At 38.5% G+C, this 20,207-nt stretch overlaps 1 protein-coding gene across 2 annotated transcripts in view; it reads left to right on the forward strand.

Moving 5' to 3' along the window:
* The window catches only part of LOC129433953 (transcription initiation factor TFIID subunit 4), a 60,188-nt gene that overhangs the window by 10,565 nt on the left and 29,416 nt on the right, over nt 1-20,207 (forward strand). For both annotated transcript variants that reach the window (XM_055192699.2, XM_073868742.1), the window contains exons 5-12: nt 653-742; nt 838-1,023; nt 1,126-1,201; nt 1,331-1,436; nt 1,881-2,050; nt 5,664-5,794; nt 8,420-8,545; nt 14,581-14,637. In XM_055192699.2, the coding sequence (XP_055048674.1) occupies nt 653-742; nt 838-1,023; nt 1,126-1,201; nt 1,331-1,436; nt 1,881-2,050; nt 5,664-5,794; nt 8,420-8,545; nt 14,581-14,637 (942 nt within the window). The remainder of the gene's footprint in view (nt 1-652; nt 743-837; nt 1,024-1,125; nt 1,202-1,330; nt 1,437-1,880; nt 2,051-5,663; nt 5,795-8,419; nt 8,546-14,580; nt 14,638-20,207) is intronic.

Raw genomic sequence — 20,207 nt, forward strand, 5'->3', positions numbered from 1 at the left:
GGTTTCAGCAGTAACAACATAAACAAGCGGCTTTCGTGGTCCTCACGTAACTTCCGGTAAACTCTGCGAAGAATAAATAACAACCAAGTCCTTTTAGGGCAGTTTATTTATATAGGCAAGCAAAATAAACAACACGTAGATTACATAGGAACGCAAAACATTTGTTATTTTTGACGAGGTATTTGTTTAAGAGTTCAGTTTCAGTAACTAGTTACAGACCTTTAAACAAACAGAAACCGGAAGTAAAGTTCAGACCAGACGCTTATCTTGTCACCGCACGTGCGCCCGATGAAACGGTCTACACATGTACAAAACTCTGTGCAGCATGTTTACTAACAACACAAGATCTGACCTAGTATTAGTTTGCATTAATTTTAACCCATAATTTCTCCGGCTCGTGTTTAAACGAAAGCTGAGGGACTTGCCCACAGACCACCAATGTTTTTACTTTTGTGTGAACTATACCCTCTTAATGATTAATGTTGCGAATGTCAGTGTTATTTGATTCAGAATTGCTTTTTTTGTTTAAATCATATTTTTTAGGATTCTTAAGTTCTTTTGAACCTATTGGTGATAAACATTATATTTTTTCAAAAAGCACTCATAGTATTTGAACTAATCAACCAGCAACTGGTGTTTCATGTCTGCACAGGATGCAAAAATCGAGCCCGAGGAGTTCACGAATCGCCTGCAGACAGAGTTGAAGTCATCTCCACAACCCTACCTGATCCCTTTTCTGAAGGTAGGACCCTTACATTTTTGGCATAATGGACTTACAAAAACCATCCAAATACATTTTTGCTAAATATTAACCTGTTGTGTTCTCTCATCACACAGAAAAGTCTGCCAGCTCTGCGTCTTACTCTCCTGAACTCCCAACAGTCTTTAACCCAGCTCTCCCAAACCTCCAGCACCTCCACAGCCGTGACGGTGAACACCATCAAGGCTCCAGCACCAAGCACGCTGACCTCCACGGTATCTAGCATAAGGCCGGCCACCAGCCTGGCTCCTGCTACCACTATGGTACTTATGCACAATACAACAATTATTTTGCTGTTTGTGGTGTTTTAATTGGTAGCACAGCGTTGATTGTCATTATATCGTCTGTGGATTTGTTCTCATCAGGCTGTTAAGAGGCCTGGAGTCCAGGTGACTCCTACAAGAATGCCGGTTATGCTCACACAGACCGTCCGTCCTCAAGGTAATGCAGCAGTGATCCTCTAAATGAGTTCAATAGGTCTATTTAAAAACCAGTTAAACAAAGTTACTGTGGCTTATGTACATAAAATCGTACAGTGAACGGCCGATGTCATTAAGAGTTTTATTGCAGGTGCTGTTGGGACGCACTTTCAAGTGAGGACTCCCATGGGTGTGGCTGCTCAAGCTTTAGCCAATCAAAAACAGAAGCTCAATGACCCTGGGGGCGGGACTTTCAGGTAATGCTCCTCAGAGTCCACTAGGGGGCAGCATTTCTCTAGAATTGTGTGTTTTAATGGCATTGGGGCACAAGAGAATTTGGGAATGGGTGTGATGGAATGGTCTTTGGAAAATTGTTTATTTGTTGTTATGGGTAATTGATAATAGATTTATTATTAAACAATAATTAATAATTAGGCAAGGTATTTACCTTAAACCCATCCTAACTAAGCTTTAAGAAAACCTACATTATTCACATCGGAAACCTTGAGAAAGTTTCAGAAATTTGAGACCTGTAATACTAAGATCTAAAATCATATTTTTTTTTATATATGTGTGTGTGTGTATGTATATATGTAAATGTGTATATATGTATGCATACGTGTGTGTGTGGGTGTGTTTGCGTACACACCGCACTCATGCTCTGAATGCCAGAATTGTACCAACTCCATCTATGTCCACAGGGATGATGATGACATCAATGATGTGGCATCCATGGCTGGCGTGAACCTGAACGAGGAGAACGCCCGCATCTTGGCCACTGGGTCTGAACTGGTGGGCACCCAGATCCGGTCCTGTAAAGATGAGGCCTTCCTCCCCAACAGCCTGCTCCACAAGCGTCTGCTGGAGACTGGTACGAAATGATTCGCTGCCACAATACTCTCACCTACCAGCGGCAGTCTGGCAATGTTGCTCATCAGGATCGGTTTCTCCTGGCAGGTTTACAATAATAAAGAGGTTTAGGTTCTCCCGCTTGTGTGTGGGCAGTAAATATTCCTTCTAATTACAGTATCAGTGTTGACTGACGACGTTTAGGGGGCGGATCTTCAAATGGGCGTGGGATTATGAATGGATTTAAACAAAAAGCTGATGAAAGCTGGTCCGATGAGACGCGCTAGATGTGTCACTCAAGCTTACAATTATTCATTTCAGAGCCACATGAAAAGAAAAAATAGCCGTTTTTGAACAAAAACAAGCTTGATTTGGTGTCACTCTGGATTATACTTGTTTGAGAAATAGATTTAAATTGTGCTGGAGTTAGTTTTAGTAAACATCACCTACCTTTAACATTGGGTACAATTTTAACTTTACTAAGAATGTATGGATTTTTTTGATACCAGAATGTGATCTATTTGTGTATTTTAAGCAATTTTGGTATATCAAACCTAGTAGCCAATGTTTAAGAGGTTAAAGAGTTAGTCAATTTTCTTTAAAAGATCCAGATAATTTGCTCACCACTATGTCATACATAATGTTGATGTTTTTCGGTGTTCGGTTGTGAATAAATTATGTTTTTTGAGGAAAACATTCCAGGATTTTTCTTACTTTAATGGACCCCAACGCGTAACAGTTTTAATGCAGTTTAGACTTCCAGTTTCAAAGGACTCTAAACGATCCCAAACGAGGAATAAGGGTCTTATCTAGCGAAACGATTGTCATTATTGACAAGAAAAAAAAATGCACTTTTTAACCACAACTTCTCGTCTATCTCCAGTTCTGTGATGAGCCAGTGCGACCTCACGCAATACGTCATCACGTCAAGAGGTCACGAATGACTACGCCCCAGTGTTTACAAGTGTGGAGAAAGAGGACCGTTCCGATGTTGTCAAATGATAATTAATATCTTTGTGTCAGTTTATTGTTTAAAATGGTCCGCAAATGTGCATTTCATATATGTAACACGTGACCTTTCCATGGCATTACGCAATTATGTGAGGTTGCGCTGGCGCGTCACAGGATCAAAGATAGAAGTTGTGGTTTAAAAGTGCATATTTTTTAATTTCTTGTCAAAAATGACAATCGTTCCCTAGATAAGACCCTTATGCCTCATTTAGGATCGTTTAGAGTCTTTTGAAACCGCAATTTTAAACTGCATTAAAACTGTTAAGTGTTGGGGTCCATTAAAGTCCATTAAAATGAGAAAAATCCTGGAATGTTTTCCTCCAAAAACATAATTTCTTTCTCGACTGAACAAATAAAGACATCAACATTTTGGATGAGTATATGGTGAGTATATTATCTGGATTTTTTTTTTTTTTAAGAAAATGGCCTAATCCTTTAAATCTTAGAAAGTGTAAAAAAAAAATTGAATTAGATATACTTTCAGAAATCTTTACAGCACAGTTGTAGATTTGGTTTGAACTTAGGAAGTTGAAGTGTCAACTGTAGCTATGTTTTTATTTATCATTCTATAAATAATGGGGGTTTGTAATGGCTTTTTTGATTATTGGGGGTTATCTACCCCCCCATCACCTCTGGAAACTGCTCCCCTGATTTACAGCTGCATAATATCCTGTAAGATTAATCATGGAAAGCCAAAACGGGGTTTATATACAAAAATGTACAAATGTAAAGATTTTTCCATTTTTTATAGAATTTATTTTATGAGTTCAAGGAAAAAGTGGGTCAGTGTTAAAAAAAGCTGAAATCCAACATGGTCATGGTGCCATTCCAATGCTCTCCTCCTGAAACTACAAGTGCACTTTCATGTGCACTTCCACTGGTCACTCACTCTTTTAGTCGGGCTAATGAATGCCCTGCGCTCCGAGCTTGAGGCGTCCTTGGCTTGTGCATGAATACTTTATAGTTCGTCTTCTGATGCTTCTCTGTCAGTTTGTTGTGTGCTGAAATGAGAGATCGCCTCAGGCTTTGTTCCTGACAAGGTCACTTGCATACTCACTGAATGTCCCTGTCTAAGCAAACAATGCACATTATAAAGATTTAAATGGATGAATTCACGTCAACATACGTGTAGATGCTGCATATAAATGAACTAGATTTGTACATTTACGTATATCTAAAGAGAGCGTGAGTGCTGTTTACCCCTGAGGAAGTCGCTGATGTGATGCCTGGCTGGTTGTGAGTGGGGTTGCCGTAAAGTTTTTTTTTTTTGCTGGTTTCTTCTAGGGTGTTGCCAGGTTGATATTTAAGTATTTTTGTGCACTTATTGGCAGGTGCAAGTGATAAAAGCCCTCTTTTAAGTCTCTATAATATTTTATTGTTTGGATGAGTTGGTTATCTACGTTGAAGGGTACATTTCACAAGGCTTTTTCAAGATGTGAAATAAATCTTTGGTTTCCCCAGAATACATATGTGAAGTTTTAGCTCCAAATATCATATATGTACTTTATTATAACATGTTAAAATTGTCACTTTGTAGGTGTAAGCAAAATGTGGCATTTTTGGGTGTGTCCTTTTAAATGCAAATGAGCTGATCTCTGCATAGCGCAATAGCAAGTGGGTGCTATTATCCCCTTCTGACATCACAGGGGGAGCCACATTTCAATGACCTATTTTTTCACATGCTTGCAGAGAATGGTTTACCAAAACTAAGTTACTGGGTTGATCTTTTTCACATTTTATAGGTTGATAGAAGCAATGAGGACCCAATTATAGCACTTAAACATGGAAAAAGTAACATTTTCATTTTATGTCTCCTTTAACAAAAAGTATAAATAGTCATAGTGATGGTTGCCTTTTCCATTTTTGTAATCCAAATAAAGCATGCATATGAATCTTCCTACATATTACCCATAATTCCCAGGGAATAAGTCAAAGTCACTAACTTGTTGGAGAAATGTGTAGCTCCCACAGGATCCAGGGTCCATATTCATAACTAGATACCCAAACAGTACGTGTAACCTGTCATGCACTTCTGCGTTCAGCACTACCTTCTCATTAATAAAGATTAGCTTACCTTCACCTAAATCATTTTAAAGAGCCCGAATCGAACACTTTCTTCTAGATGAAAGGCAGGTCTTTGGACCCAAAAAGCACCCTCCATTATTGTATTTAAGCTAACTCTCTCTCCCCCTTGCTCTTGATTTAGCACACAGTGCATACCAATGAGTGCCCGCGGATATGTGCTATTACATGGAGCCCGGCTGTGGTTGTTATGCTGTCGCCAGGGGGAGGAGTGTGTTAAAAATGTAAATCTTCCTCCGGGGGGCTTTGTGCACGTGTGTGTATTTGTGTGCGAGATGACTGCAGCTGGATGTCTGGAGGAGGTATGGGAGGAGGTGCATTGCGCCACCTGCTGGATGTGTTTATGTGTGACTGATAAATAGTGATTGACTGTGTGGGTGTGACAGATGAGTAGTGCAGCTCTTAAATTTAGGTCATATCGTGAGGCAGGTTTGAATAAGAAAACAATAATACTTGTTCTCAATCGGTTTGGTCCTCAAGTTTAGTTTTACTTTGCCAGACATTCAATAGTAAACTTAACCTGAAACTTTGTCTCATTTCAGCCAAGAAGTTTGGCGTGACGGAGGTGTCAATGGAGACGGTCACTCTGATTTCTCACGCCACTCAATCCAGACTGCGCTCCATGCTGGAGAAGGTCTCCGCCGTAGCGCAACATCGTGCAGATTCCTGCAAAGTAAGAACCAATGCCTGATATTTTCACTCTGGCGTCCCAAACTTCAAAGAGAAACCAAAAACTGACTTTTTTTCTCACTAACATTCTCATTATACATCTTGAACATGCAACTGTACAGAGAGAAATTAATCTTGACCCTCACTTGAGTCTTGATCATGCTAGATATGCAAGTTAGTTAGTGGTAGTCACATAACTAGATTCCATTTTAATCTATGAGTATAAATTGTGACTATATTTGAAGAGTTTCGTTGCAAAACGAGATAAATCCATTTTTTAACATTTTTGTCAAAACATATTTATTATTATGTTATCATGTTATTATTTTGTTTTATGGTGCTACTTAGCTGTATTTTTTAAGTTATGAAGGTTTTGAATCAAAACAAACCAACTGCAGTTGCATTGAAATTAATTGGAATGCACAACCAAAAAACGTGATTTCTGAACAATTAAATAAACGGTGGTTATCTCGTTTTGCAACGAAACTATTCATTTGCAGTATCATGATATCCAAATTTTGTTAAAGGGATAGTTCACCCAAAAATGAAAATTTCACGTTTACCCACTTTTAAATTGTTACAAACCTCACCTGTATACATTTCAGGGTTCCCAAGGGTCCTTGAAATCTAAAAAAATTCAAGGCCCTGGGAAGTTTTTTAAAATATACATGCATAGATACAGGTCACTGAAAGCGCTTGAATCTATATTATGCAAGAAGTTTTCTGGAAAAAAATCCATATTCTGTGTAGTGTAGGATAATATCATAAAAATTCTAGACTTTTTAAGCACACGTGCTAAACGGTTCACTTTAAATGCTTATATCTTCTGTATGCGAATGTTGATTCATACCAAAGTGCTTTTTTGCATAGTTGTGTTTGACACATAAAAATGTCTCTGGTTACGTATATAACTGTTGTTCCCTGAGAAGGTAACGAGACGCTGCGTCTCCCTTGCCATACTTCCTGCGTCCTTGTAACGGTGTCTTTGGCAATATTTCAGATAGCGATATACTTCCTGGCTCCCGCGTCACCCTGTCTTTGTTGTTAAGCCTCACCATTGGTTGAATTTGATATACACATTCAGACACACTTACCCTTGGAGGCGTCCCTAAAGCGTCACCGCAGTGACGCAGCGGGAGTTCCCTCAAAAGGGAACTTTAACAATGTATCTTTAAAGGTAACACAATGTAACCTTGCTCTAACTTGAAATGTGTCCCTACATTAAGTCCTTGAATTTAAGGGTATTGGACCTGGAAAGTCCTTGAATTTGAAGTTAACTAAGCCGTGGGACCCCTGAAACACAAAGGAAGATATTTTATGCAATGTTTGTAACCAAACCATTTTTAAGCACTATTGACTTCCATAGTATTTTTCTTTCCTACTATGAAAGCCAATGGTGCTCCTGTTTCCTGCTTGATTACAAATATCTTCCTTTGTGTTCAGAAAATCAAAGAAATTTACACAGGTTTGTAACAACTTGAAGTGATTAAATAACGATCGAAATTTCATTTTTGGCTAAACTATCCCTTTAAGCTAATTGATCGAGGCCCGTCCTCTCATTTATACAAAGGTTTATCATCTTAAATACTCAGGGGGCTCTGTCTAGACCTTCAGATATCTTAAGGGCCCCCCAACATTAATAATTTTTTTATCATCCAAAATAATTTAATAATACATTTTTATAGGTTAAAATAATTATGTGAAATCCAGACTAAAGTCTCATAGAGGTGGTTTCCTGGACAGGGCTTATCCTAAAGTGCATCCTAAAGTGCATGTTTGAGCTACATTGATTTAAAATATTAAAGATATCAAGATTATATTTTTACAAAATGTTCTTTATATTATTTTAAATGATTTTATGTAGAAAACATTAAATAGCAAAAAATGACTTTTCATAGTCACATATATCTAAAATGTTTATAAACAAATCTGGAACATATTCAATAATTTAAATGAAAAGAGGAGTCTATACGGTCGATTGCTGCTAGAGAACGGTTGCGACAAACATCTTTACGCTACCCAGATTTGTCACCCTAGTTATTAATGAAAAGCGAATGCAATTCCAAATATAAATTGAGATAAAAGACACATGTTCAACTCTGGAGTTGCAATTTGTCTTATTCTGATTTTGAAACAAACTTCGCAAAACGATGAACTGGCACAGCCCTGTGAAGTCAGCCTGTTGACATCAGCGATAAACAAGCCAAACTTGACTTGACTGGAGACAGGAAAAGTTGGCCCTGCTGCCAGTGAGGCACAGCCTCAGCGCAAAAGAGAGCACAAGAAGAGATTAGAGGAACAGTGCCGTTCCCGCTGCTAATAGGCTATAGCCTCAGATGTGCACGGAAACGTGTGGGTTCCTGCGTGCCTGCGCGATGCTCCTCTTTGGTCCTCTGCCGTGTATCACGCAGTTATTTTACTTACACCGCCAGAACAGCGTTTGCAGGAAAATGAGTCGGGGTTGCCTCAGAGAAACACACAATTATCCCATTAGCTCTGGGTGTCTACCAACTTCTTCACTTTCGTTTGTTATGTAAAACTTTAGCAGAGTGGGGACAAGTTACAATAACAACGTTGAGGTGAACAGATGAATACATTGATGAGGAGTTTTGTCTTTTTTTCTCCGCAGGATGAGGAGCTGTACGAGCAGGCGTCGGATGTGAGGACCCAGCTGAAGTTCTTTGAGCAGCTTGAGAAGATGGAGAAGCAGAGGAAAGATGACGAGGAGCGAGAGATTTTGATGAAAGCCGCTAAAGTAGGTTTGAGTAATGCTGCAGTGCCTCCTGATGCTAAAGATGGGTGGTGTTCTTATTTGTAGTATATATTTAGTACACTTATATATGTGCTGTGTCTTTAATTAAGGGGCTCGATTACTAAAGTCACCTCTATTATAAATGAGATGATGATGATATTAACCGAATGTTCTCGGCATGTATTATACATTCATTATATTACTTTCTCTTCAGATCTGCTTAATCCCAGCCTCAGGCCATTCAGAAATACTGGTTTGTTGGCAGAATCCATTGAGTCTGATTAAAAAAATGCTATTTATAAAAAACATGTTGACCGCATTTAGAGGCTTTTGCATCCAAGCTCTTCAGTTTTTTGTCTACATACATTATTTGTAATAAATTAATGTTTTCCAATTTTGCTTTTTTAAAAGAGTTAGCCATTCTTGCAAAATGGACTAAAGTAATAGCAAACGGTTTTGTAATTGAGTATATGTGCAAGTAATTAAAGGGACACTCCACTTTTTTAAAAATATGCTCATTTTCCAGCTCTCCTAGAGTTAAACATTTGATTTTCACCGTTTTGGAATCCATTCCGCTGATCTCTGGGTCTGGCGGTTGCATTATTAGCATAGCTTAGCATAATCCATTGAATCTTATTAGACCATTAGCATTGCAGCTAAAAATAACCAAAGAGATTCAATATTTTCCTATTTAAAACTATACTCTCATTCTGGCGTAATAATCAAGGACTTTGCTGCTGTAACATGGCTGCAGCAGGCGTAGTGATAGTACACACTGTCCGAAAATAGTCCCCTTGGTTACTTTCAACAGCAGGGGACTATTTTCAGGTGCTGTGTAATATCATTGCGCCTGCTGCAGCCATGTTACAGCAGCAAAGTCCTTGATTATTAGGTCAGAATGAGAGTATAGTGCCCAGTCATATCTGCCTAGAAAATCGCAACTTATAATTTTCCGTCAGTCTTCGTACACAATGTAACTACAGAAGTGTCGAGTTTTAAATAGGAAAAATATCGAAACTTTTTGTGGTTATTTTTTAGTGCGATGCTAATGGTCTAATCAGATTCAATGGATTATGCTAAGCTATGCTAAAAATGCTACCGCCAGACCCGTAGATCAGCTGAATGGATTCCAAAACGGTAAAAGTCAAATGTTTAACACTAGGGAAGCTGGAAAATGAACACATTTTGAAAAAAAGTGGAATGTCCCTTTACTTTAAAGAAGATTCCTAAATCATCCATTGACTACATCGATTACACTGTATGTTTTGCATAGCAAATAGCAAAGCACTGTCTGAGTATTCTGTGAGATTGACATCCCTGATTTTGATTGGTTTATACACTCAGAGGCTGCTACCTGAATGGTCCCTATCTGTAAAGCCCACTCCCACACCTAATTCTAGCCGAAGTAGGGAGAAACAGAGTAGTCCGATTCGGATTATACCCTGACCGCTCAGGCAGAGAAATGCTGTATGTGGCAACAACTTTGTAAAAGTAATTTGGGTACAGTATTTTAAAAAATTGGAGCCGGATCCCAATCCCCTTTGTCACAGGTTATCACAATCGATCATTGTTTTCAAGATTGGTCATCATTAGTCATGCCTATTCTTAGTTGACGCCAGTTTGCTCATCAACTTCATGCCAGTAAATATTTCTCCAGCACGTTTTTGGCTTCTCTGTTAAAGAAACCGGTTATGCTTTTATGCCTTGGAGAGAAAAGGCAGTGTGTCATTAAGACACAAGATTGCACTCTGTAGCTTCATACTGTGGCAAATTGCAGTAATGGCAAAGCCAGAGGGATTTATACAGACTCAAGTTGATTTGATTGTACTGTTGCCTGGACTAAAGTACATAAGCGGAATGGAATGAGTCTTCTGTTAGGGAGCAAGAGAGGATGTTTTAAATTTGCCTCCGAGTCTGTTTCTTTCTAAGAAAGTGTCACTATCTCACTCACTAAGTTTGTTGGGTGAAAAAAATCATGTTATGTGTAATGGATGAACCCGGAGGGATCACTTTCTTTACCTTTTTGGCCCCAGTCTCGCCAACATGATTTCTGAAACCTGGGAATTAAATGTTAAAGAAGTTTTGGGGGTTCCTATCAAATGTAGCTTTATGTAACATGCTGAAGATTACCATAGTAACTATAAATTCATTATATTTTGATATTAGGGCTGTGAAATTATTGTAATATCGCAAATGTGCATATCACAATGGTTTGCAATAACTGCATGATTTTAATACTTCAAAAAAGTTACACATAGTCAAAGTTTTAGCAGATGGAAGTCGCCTTACATTAAAGTCGTCCTTTTGCATTGCCACGTTTCTCCAGTAGCCCTAAATGGACAAACGCTGTGTCCGAAACTGCCTACCTCCATAATATATAGTAGGCGAAAAGCAGAAGGCGAGGCGAGTAGTATGTCTGAATATGTGAGCCCCTGGGACAAGAGGTATCCGACAAAGAAGAGCTGTTGTTTTTTTCAAAGATGTCCAAAAGCGGTAACGTGGCTCTATCTAAAGGGACACTCCACTTTATATTACGCTGTGCTCGAAAATAGTCGCCAGCTATTGAAAGTAACCAAGGGGACTATTTTTGGGCGCTGCGTAATGTCATTGCGCCTGCTGCAGCCATGGTACAGCAGCAAAGTTCTTGATTATTATGCCAGAATGAGAATATAGTTTCATAGTATCTGCCTAGAAAATCACAACTTTTAATTTTGTGTTGGTCTTAGTACACAATGTAACTACAGAAGAGTCAAGTTTTAAATAGGAAAAAAAAATTAAAAGCTCTGGTTATTTTTGAGCACAATGCCAATGGTCTAACCTGATTCAATGAATTATGCTAAGCTATGCTAAAAGTGGTACCGCCAGACCCAAAGATCGGCTGAATGGATCTCAAAAACAGTAAAAAAAAAATCAGGTGTTTAATTCTGGGGGAGCTGGAAAATGAGCATATTTAAAAAAAACGTGGAGTGTCCCTTTAAGTGCGAATACATATATTAAATAGCTGTCCCTTGTGGTTACATTGCGCTTGTTTAACGTTATTCCAGTTAACGACTTATGTCAAGTAATGTATCAACATGGCAGATGTAGTACATCCAAATTCATTCATACTATCCATATTCATACTATATAATACAGGGGTCTTCAACCTTTTTGTGAGCAAGGGCTGCCACAATGGATAAAACAATCTGGAGGGCTATTTTTATATAGTCTACTCAAAACTTTTTGTTTTACTTGTTAATTTTATTTATTTTAATTGTTGATATGTTTTATAATTTTTTAAAATGTTAACATACATAATATAAGCCATGCTAATAAAATATATAATACATTTAATTTTGAGGCTATTTTTAGAATGTGCTTTGGCGGGCAACTCACAGACTCCATGGTGGCAACTTGGTGCCAACGGGCACCATGTTGGAGACCACTGATATTATACCTACTGTTTTAACGGTCGATGAGGAGGTACTTCATCTAATTTAGTAACTAGTATGCACAGTATGTAATTTCAGACACAGCCCAACTGGTCTATAGAGCGCGTTTTGTCACTACGTTGTTTAAGATGACGGCATCTTTGTCCTGTGGCGCTAGGGGTGGGCAATATGACCAAAATCTTATATCATGATAGGATTCATTTTTTATCATTATAACGATATGTATCATGGTAGAGTTTTTATCTTTTAAAGAGGTTTTATGTTTTATTTAATGCCATAGAATTTTCATAATTCTCACAAAAAACTAACACAAGCATAAAAAAGAAGATAAAAAACAAAACTCAAGCTCGCTGAAGATTAACACTCAGAGATGAAAAAATGATAATAAATAATAATGTATAAATTTAATTATGTATCTTTTTTTAAATGTTTTTTCCAGACGCGTCCGCACCGCATCGAGTTAAAAACATCTCAACTTTTCAGAATGGTGCAAGTGCACCGCAGGTTATGTAACAAGAACCTACGTGCCTAGCGTTTTTCATGCATTTTAGGCACGACATGAACGGCCCTTAAAGCTGCAAAAATGCTTACGAACTTAATGAGCAGCGGATGCGCGACTTGCACGCTCCTCTCACACGGAAACAGTGCACGCATATTAGAATTATGTTGAGATATGTTGTTTGTGTTTCAATGGCTTAAAATAAAAAATTTTTTAACTGCAGTGCTTTAATACGTGTATAAACTTTGTTATCGTGACCACACGCACAGCAACGTGACGTGGATGCGTAACCTCAATAGAGACGATAGTCCAAAATCTCTTACCTGCTGACGAATTTCTACCAGTTTATGTTATCTACCGGTTTATGGCCCACCCCTATGTGGCGCTACTGTAACTTCTCTGTGCGTTTCGAAAAGGAGAGGTGAGCTGTGTACTGAGCTGTCTCACCGCTCTCACCTTTTTAAAGCGTTATCGAATCGCATATCGTAACTTGCATTATTTACCAAGTTATCAGATTTTTCTTCAATATCTTGCAGCCCTGATTAACACTTACATTTGCTCTATCCGTAGAGCTACAGAAACACTCAGTGTGTATAAACAAGCAATATTAATAAAACAACTGCATTTACGACAATTTACTTGCGTAAATTTGGTTGTTACGTGTTACCAACAATCCAACATAATTCCTTTTAACTTCACGCAAACTTGAGAAACCTCAAGTTTCTCATAAAATGTTTTGTGGCTTTACTCTTATGGTGCATTCCCACCAGCCGCAGTAGAAGTGGCAAAAATGCGCTAATCGTGCGTGAAAGTCACTAGTCATTCGAGACATTCACGCGGATATTTGCGTCATGGGAGGGGCTTCGCAACTCCACTGAGACTCCGCTCGCTTCCTGTAATCACGTCACTACTACAGCAAGGTCCTGATTGGTTAAGACGGCGCGGAAATCCGCAAAAGTTCAGATTTTTCAAGTCGCCCGTTTCCTGCGGCAACGGTCCATTCGCGCGGAACGCGCCTTCTGCATGTTCCACGACATTCGCACCGCGCTTACCGCGTGTACTGCGCCGCAGGATGCCTAACCGCGTCTTTGCATTGACTTAACATGTAAATCACCCGCGCTTGCCGCCTCTACCACGGATGGTGTAAACGCAGCATTATAGCTAATTCTTACATGTTCATTGTAATACTTTGCCTCAAAGGCTTGTAAGTGCATTACTGTACATGTAATTTTTACAAACTCTTGAGGAGATGAATCAGAATTGTGGTAATGCGCAGCATTTGCAACAATTATATGATTCTGACGGTATAATTTTCGTAATCTATATACATTGTCCTTGCATTCTCTATAGGTATGTTCAGATCCTGGGTTTTCCATAGTTATTTTATTTAGTTGAAACTGTATATAGATTCAGCAGCGACAAACGGCTAGTAGCAGCTTCCCAGCATGCATTGCTCTCCCTTGAAGTTTTCCTCCTTAAGATATGGTGTAATAATTCCCCACGGGAGAAGGACATGGCAACATGAAAGAAGAGGTAATTAGTTGACTTAAACGGCGAGCGATGATGATGACGCTGATGATTTCCCGCTCCGAAGGCTCAGCGTTGTTCGATTCCCAATGCAGTACCATCCCATCTCTAATTAATGCAGTCGGCTAATTGAGACGTCTGGTTAGAAATTATTGTTCTTGCCTTGCCGATCTCATCTAAATACTGTTAGGGAATAAAGTTGACCTATTTACATGATTATCACTGTAGTAAGTAGAAATATTTGTCTGTGACAGACTTACTTGAAGGTGTATTGTGCTTTTCTTTACTTAAATCAAAAGTTCAGGTAAGAGTCGAGGTGAACTTATTTCCTCAAACTTTTGGGACAAAGGTTGGTTTTTAAAAGTGGGTGTATTTGTGCTCTTATTTCAGTTTAGATCTCATTTTCATTAAACTTCTAAATTGAGACAGCAATAGGTAAGCACACCAAGAAGATTGTCACAGAAAATTAAATTGATCATTTATGGTGTCAAAAGCATTTTAAAACAAAGCAGTACATCTGATATGACCTCTGTAAATACATGAAAACTGACATATTTTCCTTTTAATGTTTCTCTTTGCAGAGTCGCTCGAGACAGGAAGATCCCGAACAAGCCCGGCTTAAACAGAAAGCTAAGGAGGTGAGCTTTATGGTGGACTGTTTAATAGAACAAATAAAAGTGCTCAGCGTGCATTTTTCATTATTATGGCTTTGCTATGAGTGTGACATCATTTAGTCTGACATTGAGACAAATGATCTCATACGTCTCGTAACAAGTTTATTAGCACAAGGGAGAAGTCATCATTTCACTCAGATGTCAGACATCACTCCCCCTCCTTGACATACTGAGTCTAATCTGTGGGATGCAAATTCAAAGACTATGAATTTCCATCAGGTTTAATGGCAGTGAAAAGAAAACGACTCGTACTTTGATACAACGGGAAGCTTCTGATGTTTTATTGAAGAGATTTCAATCTAAATTTCTCTTCTTGCTTAAAGAAATAGCACATCCAGAATTCTGTCATGGTTCACTCATTCCATTTCGAAAAACGTATTTCTTTCATATAAGAAAAACTCCAAACACAAAGGAAGAAATTTCGCTGAATTTTTAGGTGCACTATCCATTAAAGGAAAACACCACAGTTTTTTAAATATTTTACTATGTTCTTACCTCAACTTAGATTAATTAATACATACCTATTTTTTTTTAATGCGTGCACTTTTGATCGTTGTGTGGCGCGTTGTGGATGTGTTGGCATTTGGCCTGGCCTCATTCATTCCTATGGCTCCAAACAGAGATGAATTTAGATGCCGCCAAACACTTCCATGTTTTCCTTATTTAAAGACTGTTACACGAGTAAGTATGGTGGCACAAAATAAAACTTTTGTTTGGAAACCATAGGAATGAATGGGGCTGGGCTGAATGCTAACACATTCACGAAGCGCTATGCAAAAATTAAGTGCACGCATTGAAAAAAGATAGGTATGTATTAATTCATCTAAGTTGATGTAAGTACATAGTAAAATATTAAAAAATGGTGGTGTTTTCCTTTAATCTACGACTACTTTGGGCTGATTGCAGTCTTTCAACACCAAAAATTTTTAGCACTTCGTACCATAAGTTTCTTTACACACCAAGCAAAAAAAATCACATTTGCTACTGAGTCACAGCAATTGGTCCAATTTTAGAAAAGAACATGCATCTCTTTTGTCATTCCCCCCTTAAACGCTCCAGTTTACACAACATATGTCACAATTTCACCATATGTCTCTGTTTGTATTGACAACCACTGTTGAAACTCATCCGTCAAAGAGGATCTTTTCTGAACTCGCGATCATAGGAGGCATGTTTTATTCAAATGAAGAGCAGCGGAGCCCACTGTCTCTCTGTTGCTGTGGTTATATTGTTTGTTTCAGCACTCTGTTGTTTTTCTTACCTTGGGGCGAATCGTTATGGAGAAAGAGAAGCGCTTCTTGAAGCCTTCTTTGGTCTTGCTTCATATCATCGTTTTTTCCCCAGATTGCTGTATAGCTAAGTAGCCTAGTAATGAGAAACTCTAAAATAGCTGAGGTCTATATATTTATTTACTTGTTTTGCCCCAGAGCAGAATGGCAGCCCCTCGTCTTTGTTACAGGCCTATCTTGAAGCCTAGATAGTGGGTTGCGCTTTGCTTATGTTCTGTCTTTTCCCTTTCATTTTTCTATGCACCCTCTCGTCAGGCTCTGGGGTTTATGCCGCTAGCGTTTTGTTTGCCTTTGGCCAATAGTAAGTTTTGGGGCTTTTGCTTCTTTTTGGAACAACGGAGATACTTCCAAAATAAATAAATTCCAGGTGCTCTCTTTGTTAGCATTTGATGAAAATAAATATGCGTGTTAAAAACTAAGACACATGATTTAGCTTAACTATTTGCTGTTGATATTTATGAAATGGATATCAGATGAAATCGATGAATCGCTTATTTGCGGGTGCTGTCCCCAAATTATGAAACAGCCTGCCGTTATATATTAGGAACGTACCGACGCTCCCCCAGTTTAAAAGCCATTTGAAAACATTTTTTTCTTTTTTACAAAAGTGTTCAATCATAGAAGTGGCGGAGGTTGCTAGTATCATATCTCTTCTGAATCTAGTTAAGATGTACTTTGATTGTCTTTTTAAGGTTATTTTATAGGGATGCACGATATATCGGCCGACATATCGTTATCGGCCGATAACTGCTTACTTTTAATATTATCGGTTATCGGTCTGATAGCAAAATTAGGCCGATAAATGAAAGCCGATAAATGATGGATTATTTTGGTTTGTTGAACCACTTCACTTGCTCATTGCTGGCCATGTGAAGTTTTGATTGGTGCTTACTGTGACATAGCACGAAGATGACACGTGTTGCGGGCTTAAGAAGAGTATGCTAGTCTAGCGCAAAGACAAGATGTCCGCGGTCTGGGAGTTTTTCATTGCGAAAATAATATGAATAATATGATATTGGCCAAAATTTCCATATCAGTGCATCCCTATTATTTTATATTACTTTTATAACTATATGGACGTGATCATCTTATAAAAGTTGTCTTTTTCTTATTGTGCTATTGATTGTACAGCACTATGGTCAAGGTCAACGTTGTTGTTTTATTTAGTGCTTTATAAATAAATTTGAATTTATACCTGAATGTGAGGTGACATTCTTGTTTCTGGAAAAGTTTTGGCCGTTTGGCCAATGATTGGTATCGGACTCTCAGCCGTTATATCCTCTCAATCAAATGAGAATTGGAAAATGCAATGAATTTGAGCTATGTGTATAATAGGTCTGGGTATCGATTCAGATGTTCCAGATCGATTCGATTTCAATTCACAAGCTATAAAATCAATTCTCCTTTCGATTCCGATTCTCTGGTCGATTTTTATGCTCGATTCTCGATTCGACTCAATAAATATAGATTTAATACAAATACTATACTTATAAAAGAGAACAGTGAACATACGTTTACAAGTGGGTAATTATTAAAAAGAAATTAAAAGCCACAAACCTGTAAATGAAACGCTTTTATTTTAGGTACAATTGGGTACATTAAAACAGAACCCATCTCTAATTTTCAAATGCATACAATTATGTTAAATACAGTACAATTTTGATGCAAGATGAAAAATGTATGCTGAAAAAAGAACAGTCGCATTCCTTGATCAAGAGAATCGATTTTGAATCGACCACGTTTAAAAAAAAAAAGATTAATCGAAAAATCGATTTTTTTTCCCCAGCCCTAGTGTATAGTTTAACTCTTTCCCCGCCAGCATTTTAAAAAAAAGTTGCCAGCCAGCGCCAGCATTTTTCATGATTTTCACAAAAGTTTAAGGCCTTTCCGAAGTTCTTCTTTAAATATATAAACAAACAATATATCAGATGAAAGAACAGACCCTCTGCTTTCAAAAAAAAAAAAAAAACGTTTCATCCTACCTTCATTAGTTCTCTTGTAATCACCTCTTAAACATGGGTAGATTTCTTCAAAAACACCCAATTTTGAGCAAAAAGCTGAGATAATTCCATTTTTGCGAAGGACTTTTGATAGAGATCAGATGCAGAGCGATCTTTAAAACAGACACGGAGTTCTTTCTCTTTCACATGAGGTGCTACTTCCGGGTTGTATAAGTTACGGAAGTGCGCCATCTGGTGGATAATAGCGGTATTGCGGAAAGACGGAAAAGCTCGTCATTGGTGGGGAGGCGTTTTCTCTTAATTGACGAGATATCTCGTCAATGGCGGCGAAAGAGTTAATGTTTAATATTTATGGTTGTTATATGATTAAAAAAATAACTTTTAGAAAATTTAATCTTCAGAATTTAGTTCAGTTTGAGAATGATGTTGCTGCGCGCTGAGGTTGAAGTGCTCTTCCGCCATACAATATAGTCGTAATTTTTTATCCGCTTTAAAAAGCGCCACGTTTATTTTGTGCCACTATACTTACTCATTTAACTACTCATGTAACAGTCTTTAAATAGGGAAAACATGGGAATGTTTGGTGGCTTCTAAATTCATCCCTGTTTGGATCCTAAGGAATGAATGGCGCTAGGCTAAATGGATGCGCTGTACAACAATAAAGTGCACGCATTGAAAAGAAGAGAGAGGTATGTATTCATTAGTCTAAGTTGATAACATAGTAAAATATTGAAAAACGGTGGTGTTTTCCTTTAAAAAGTCCCATCAGGGAAACCCCCACTTGTTTTCGTGCAACCGTGCCCAGATCCGCAGCTAACATTCGGCATATCAAAGTCTCTCAGAATGACTCTTGAATTAGGATCAGACCGTGTTGGTGTTTTCTCATGTCCTTGGCATCAACCAGCGGCCTTAATTGAACCGCTACACTCACCATCAACCTGTGCGGTTATTGAGGCGTTTCTCTCGGGCGAGTAATTCTGGTGGGCTGAACTGCAGATAAGGATCAATAGAGATGGAGAGCAAGGCCTGCAGGCTCACTTTCTCAACCTTTCTCTCTCTCTTTCTCTCTCTTTCACTCTCTCTCGCTTGACCTTTGTAAATGATTACAGACTGCGTGCATTTCTCTCTCTGCTCCTCCTGTCTCTCTCTTGCCAACAGACAGGCAGACATGAAGCAAATGGCAACATTCGACAAAACATGGACTTTCTAAAAGTTACTTTTTTAATTCATGTCGGTGTCATCAAAAAGCTATTTTGCCTATTATGCAATGTTGGTTTAGCTGGGATTTTTTGTGTATACTCCAAATGCAATAAGCAGTATGTTAATATTGCCACAGTTACACTACGCTGTAGATTTTGTGTTGGATAGCTACGTGGAGTATTTTCCAATCTGTATTCACAGCAGCGAAACGGACATGTTGGAAAGTTGAGCAGCAGGTTTTGTGATTGAGGTCAGTCATTAAACGGTGATTATGTGGAGCTGCAGAGCTGTGGATTACAGATGGCGTAACTAGGTTCCCCTTTCACTCCTCATCAAATAAACGAATACGAACGCCAGTCCGTGCCGTAGCCGCAGGCGGCGAGAGCAGATCAGCGGTGACACCCAACAGTCCCGAAACTTACGTTTAACGTTAATAGAGTCACTGAGGGCCCTCCTTACCTCGCATTACTTCAAATAGATTTGCCCACCCCACTGTCGCTTTTTATGTTTCACCGTAGCTGTCAGGGTCAGGTGAAAGTTCAGTGCACCAGATCACCAACATGCAGCAGTCACACAGGGCGTGTTGGTTTGTCAGCCTGGTCTCTCCGAGGCATCCATGCGTGTGCATGCAATGTGCACGACTTCCCTTCAGATTAGCATAACCCTGACTTAATTAGCATGTAAACGTTGCCTCACATTAGCAGTTTGTCAATATCTCCTGTTCGTTACGTTATCTAGTTTGTATTTCTAAAAGAAGGGGCGGGATGCAGATTAATTGGACAAATTGTTTTCAGCAGCTCGAGTGACAATTCAGTCAATTAAAGATAATCTACTTGCACGTTATTAAAACGTCTGGCTTTTAGACCGAATTACGTCACAGCTGCCCCACCTTTACTTTTATGTCCCTACGTTGTCTGCACTAAACCCAAAAACATTATTCTTTCACCCTCAGGTTGTTCATACCCATGTGACTTCCTTGTTCGACATTCATTGTACAAATTAAAGATGCAATAAAAGTAAACTGTGAGTCTTTTAAAGTATTGCATGAAAGATAAAGTCATAGGGGTTAAGAAAAGTACAGAAT

Source organism: Misgurnus anguillicaudatus, chromosome 6 (assembly GCF_027580225.2).
Source record: "Misgurnus anguillicaudatus chromosome 6, ASM2758022v2, whole genome shotgun sequence".
Classification (NCBI taxonomy): domain Eukaryota; kingdom Metazoa; phylum Chordata; class Actinopteri; order Cypriniformes; family Cobitidae; genus Misgurnus; species Misgurnus anguillicaudatus.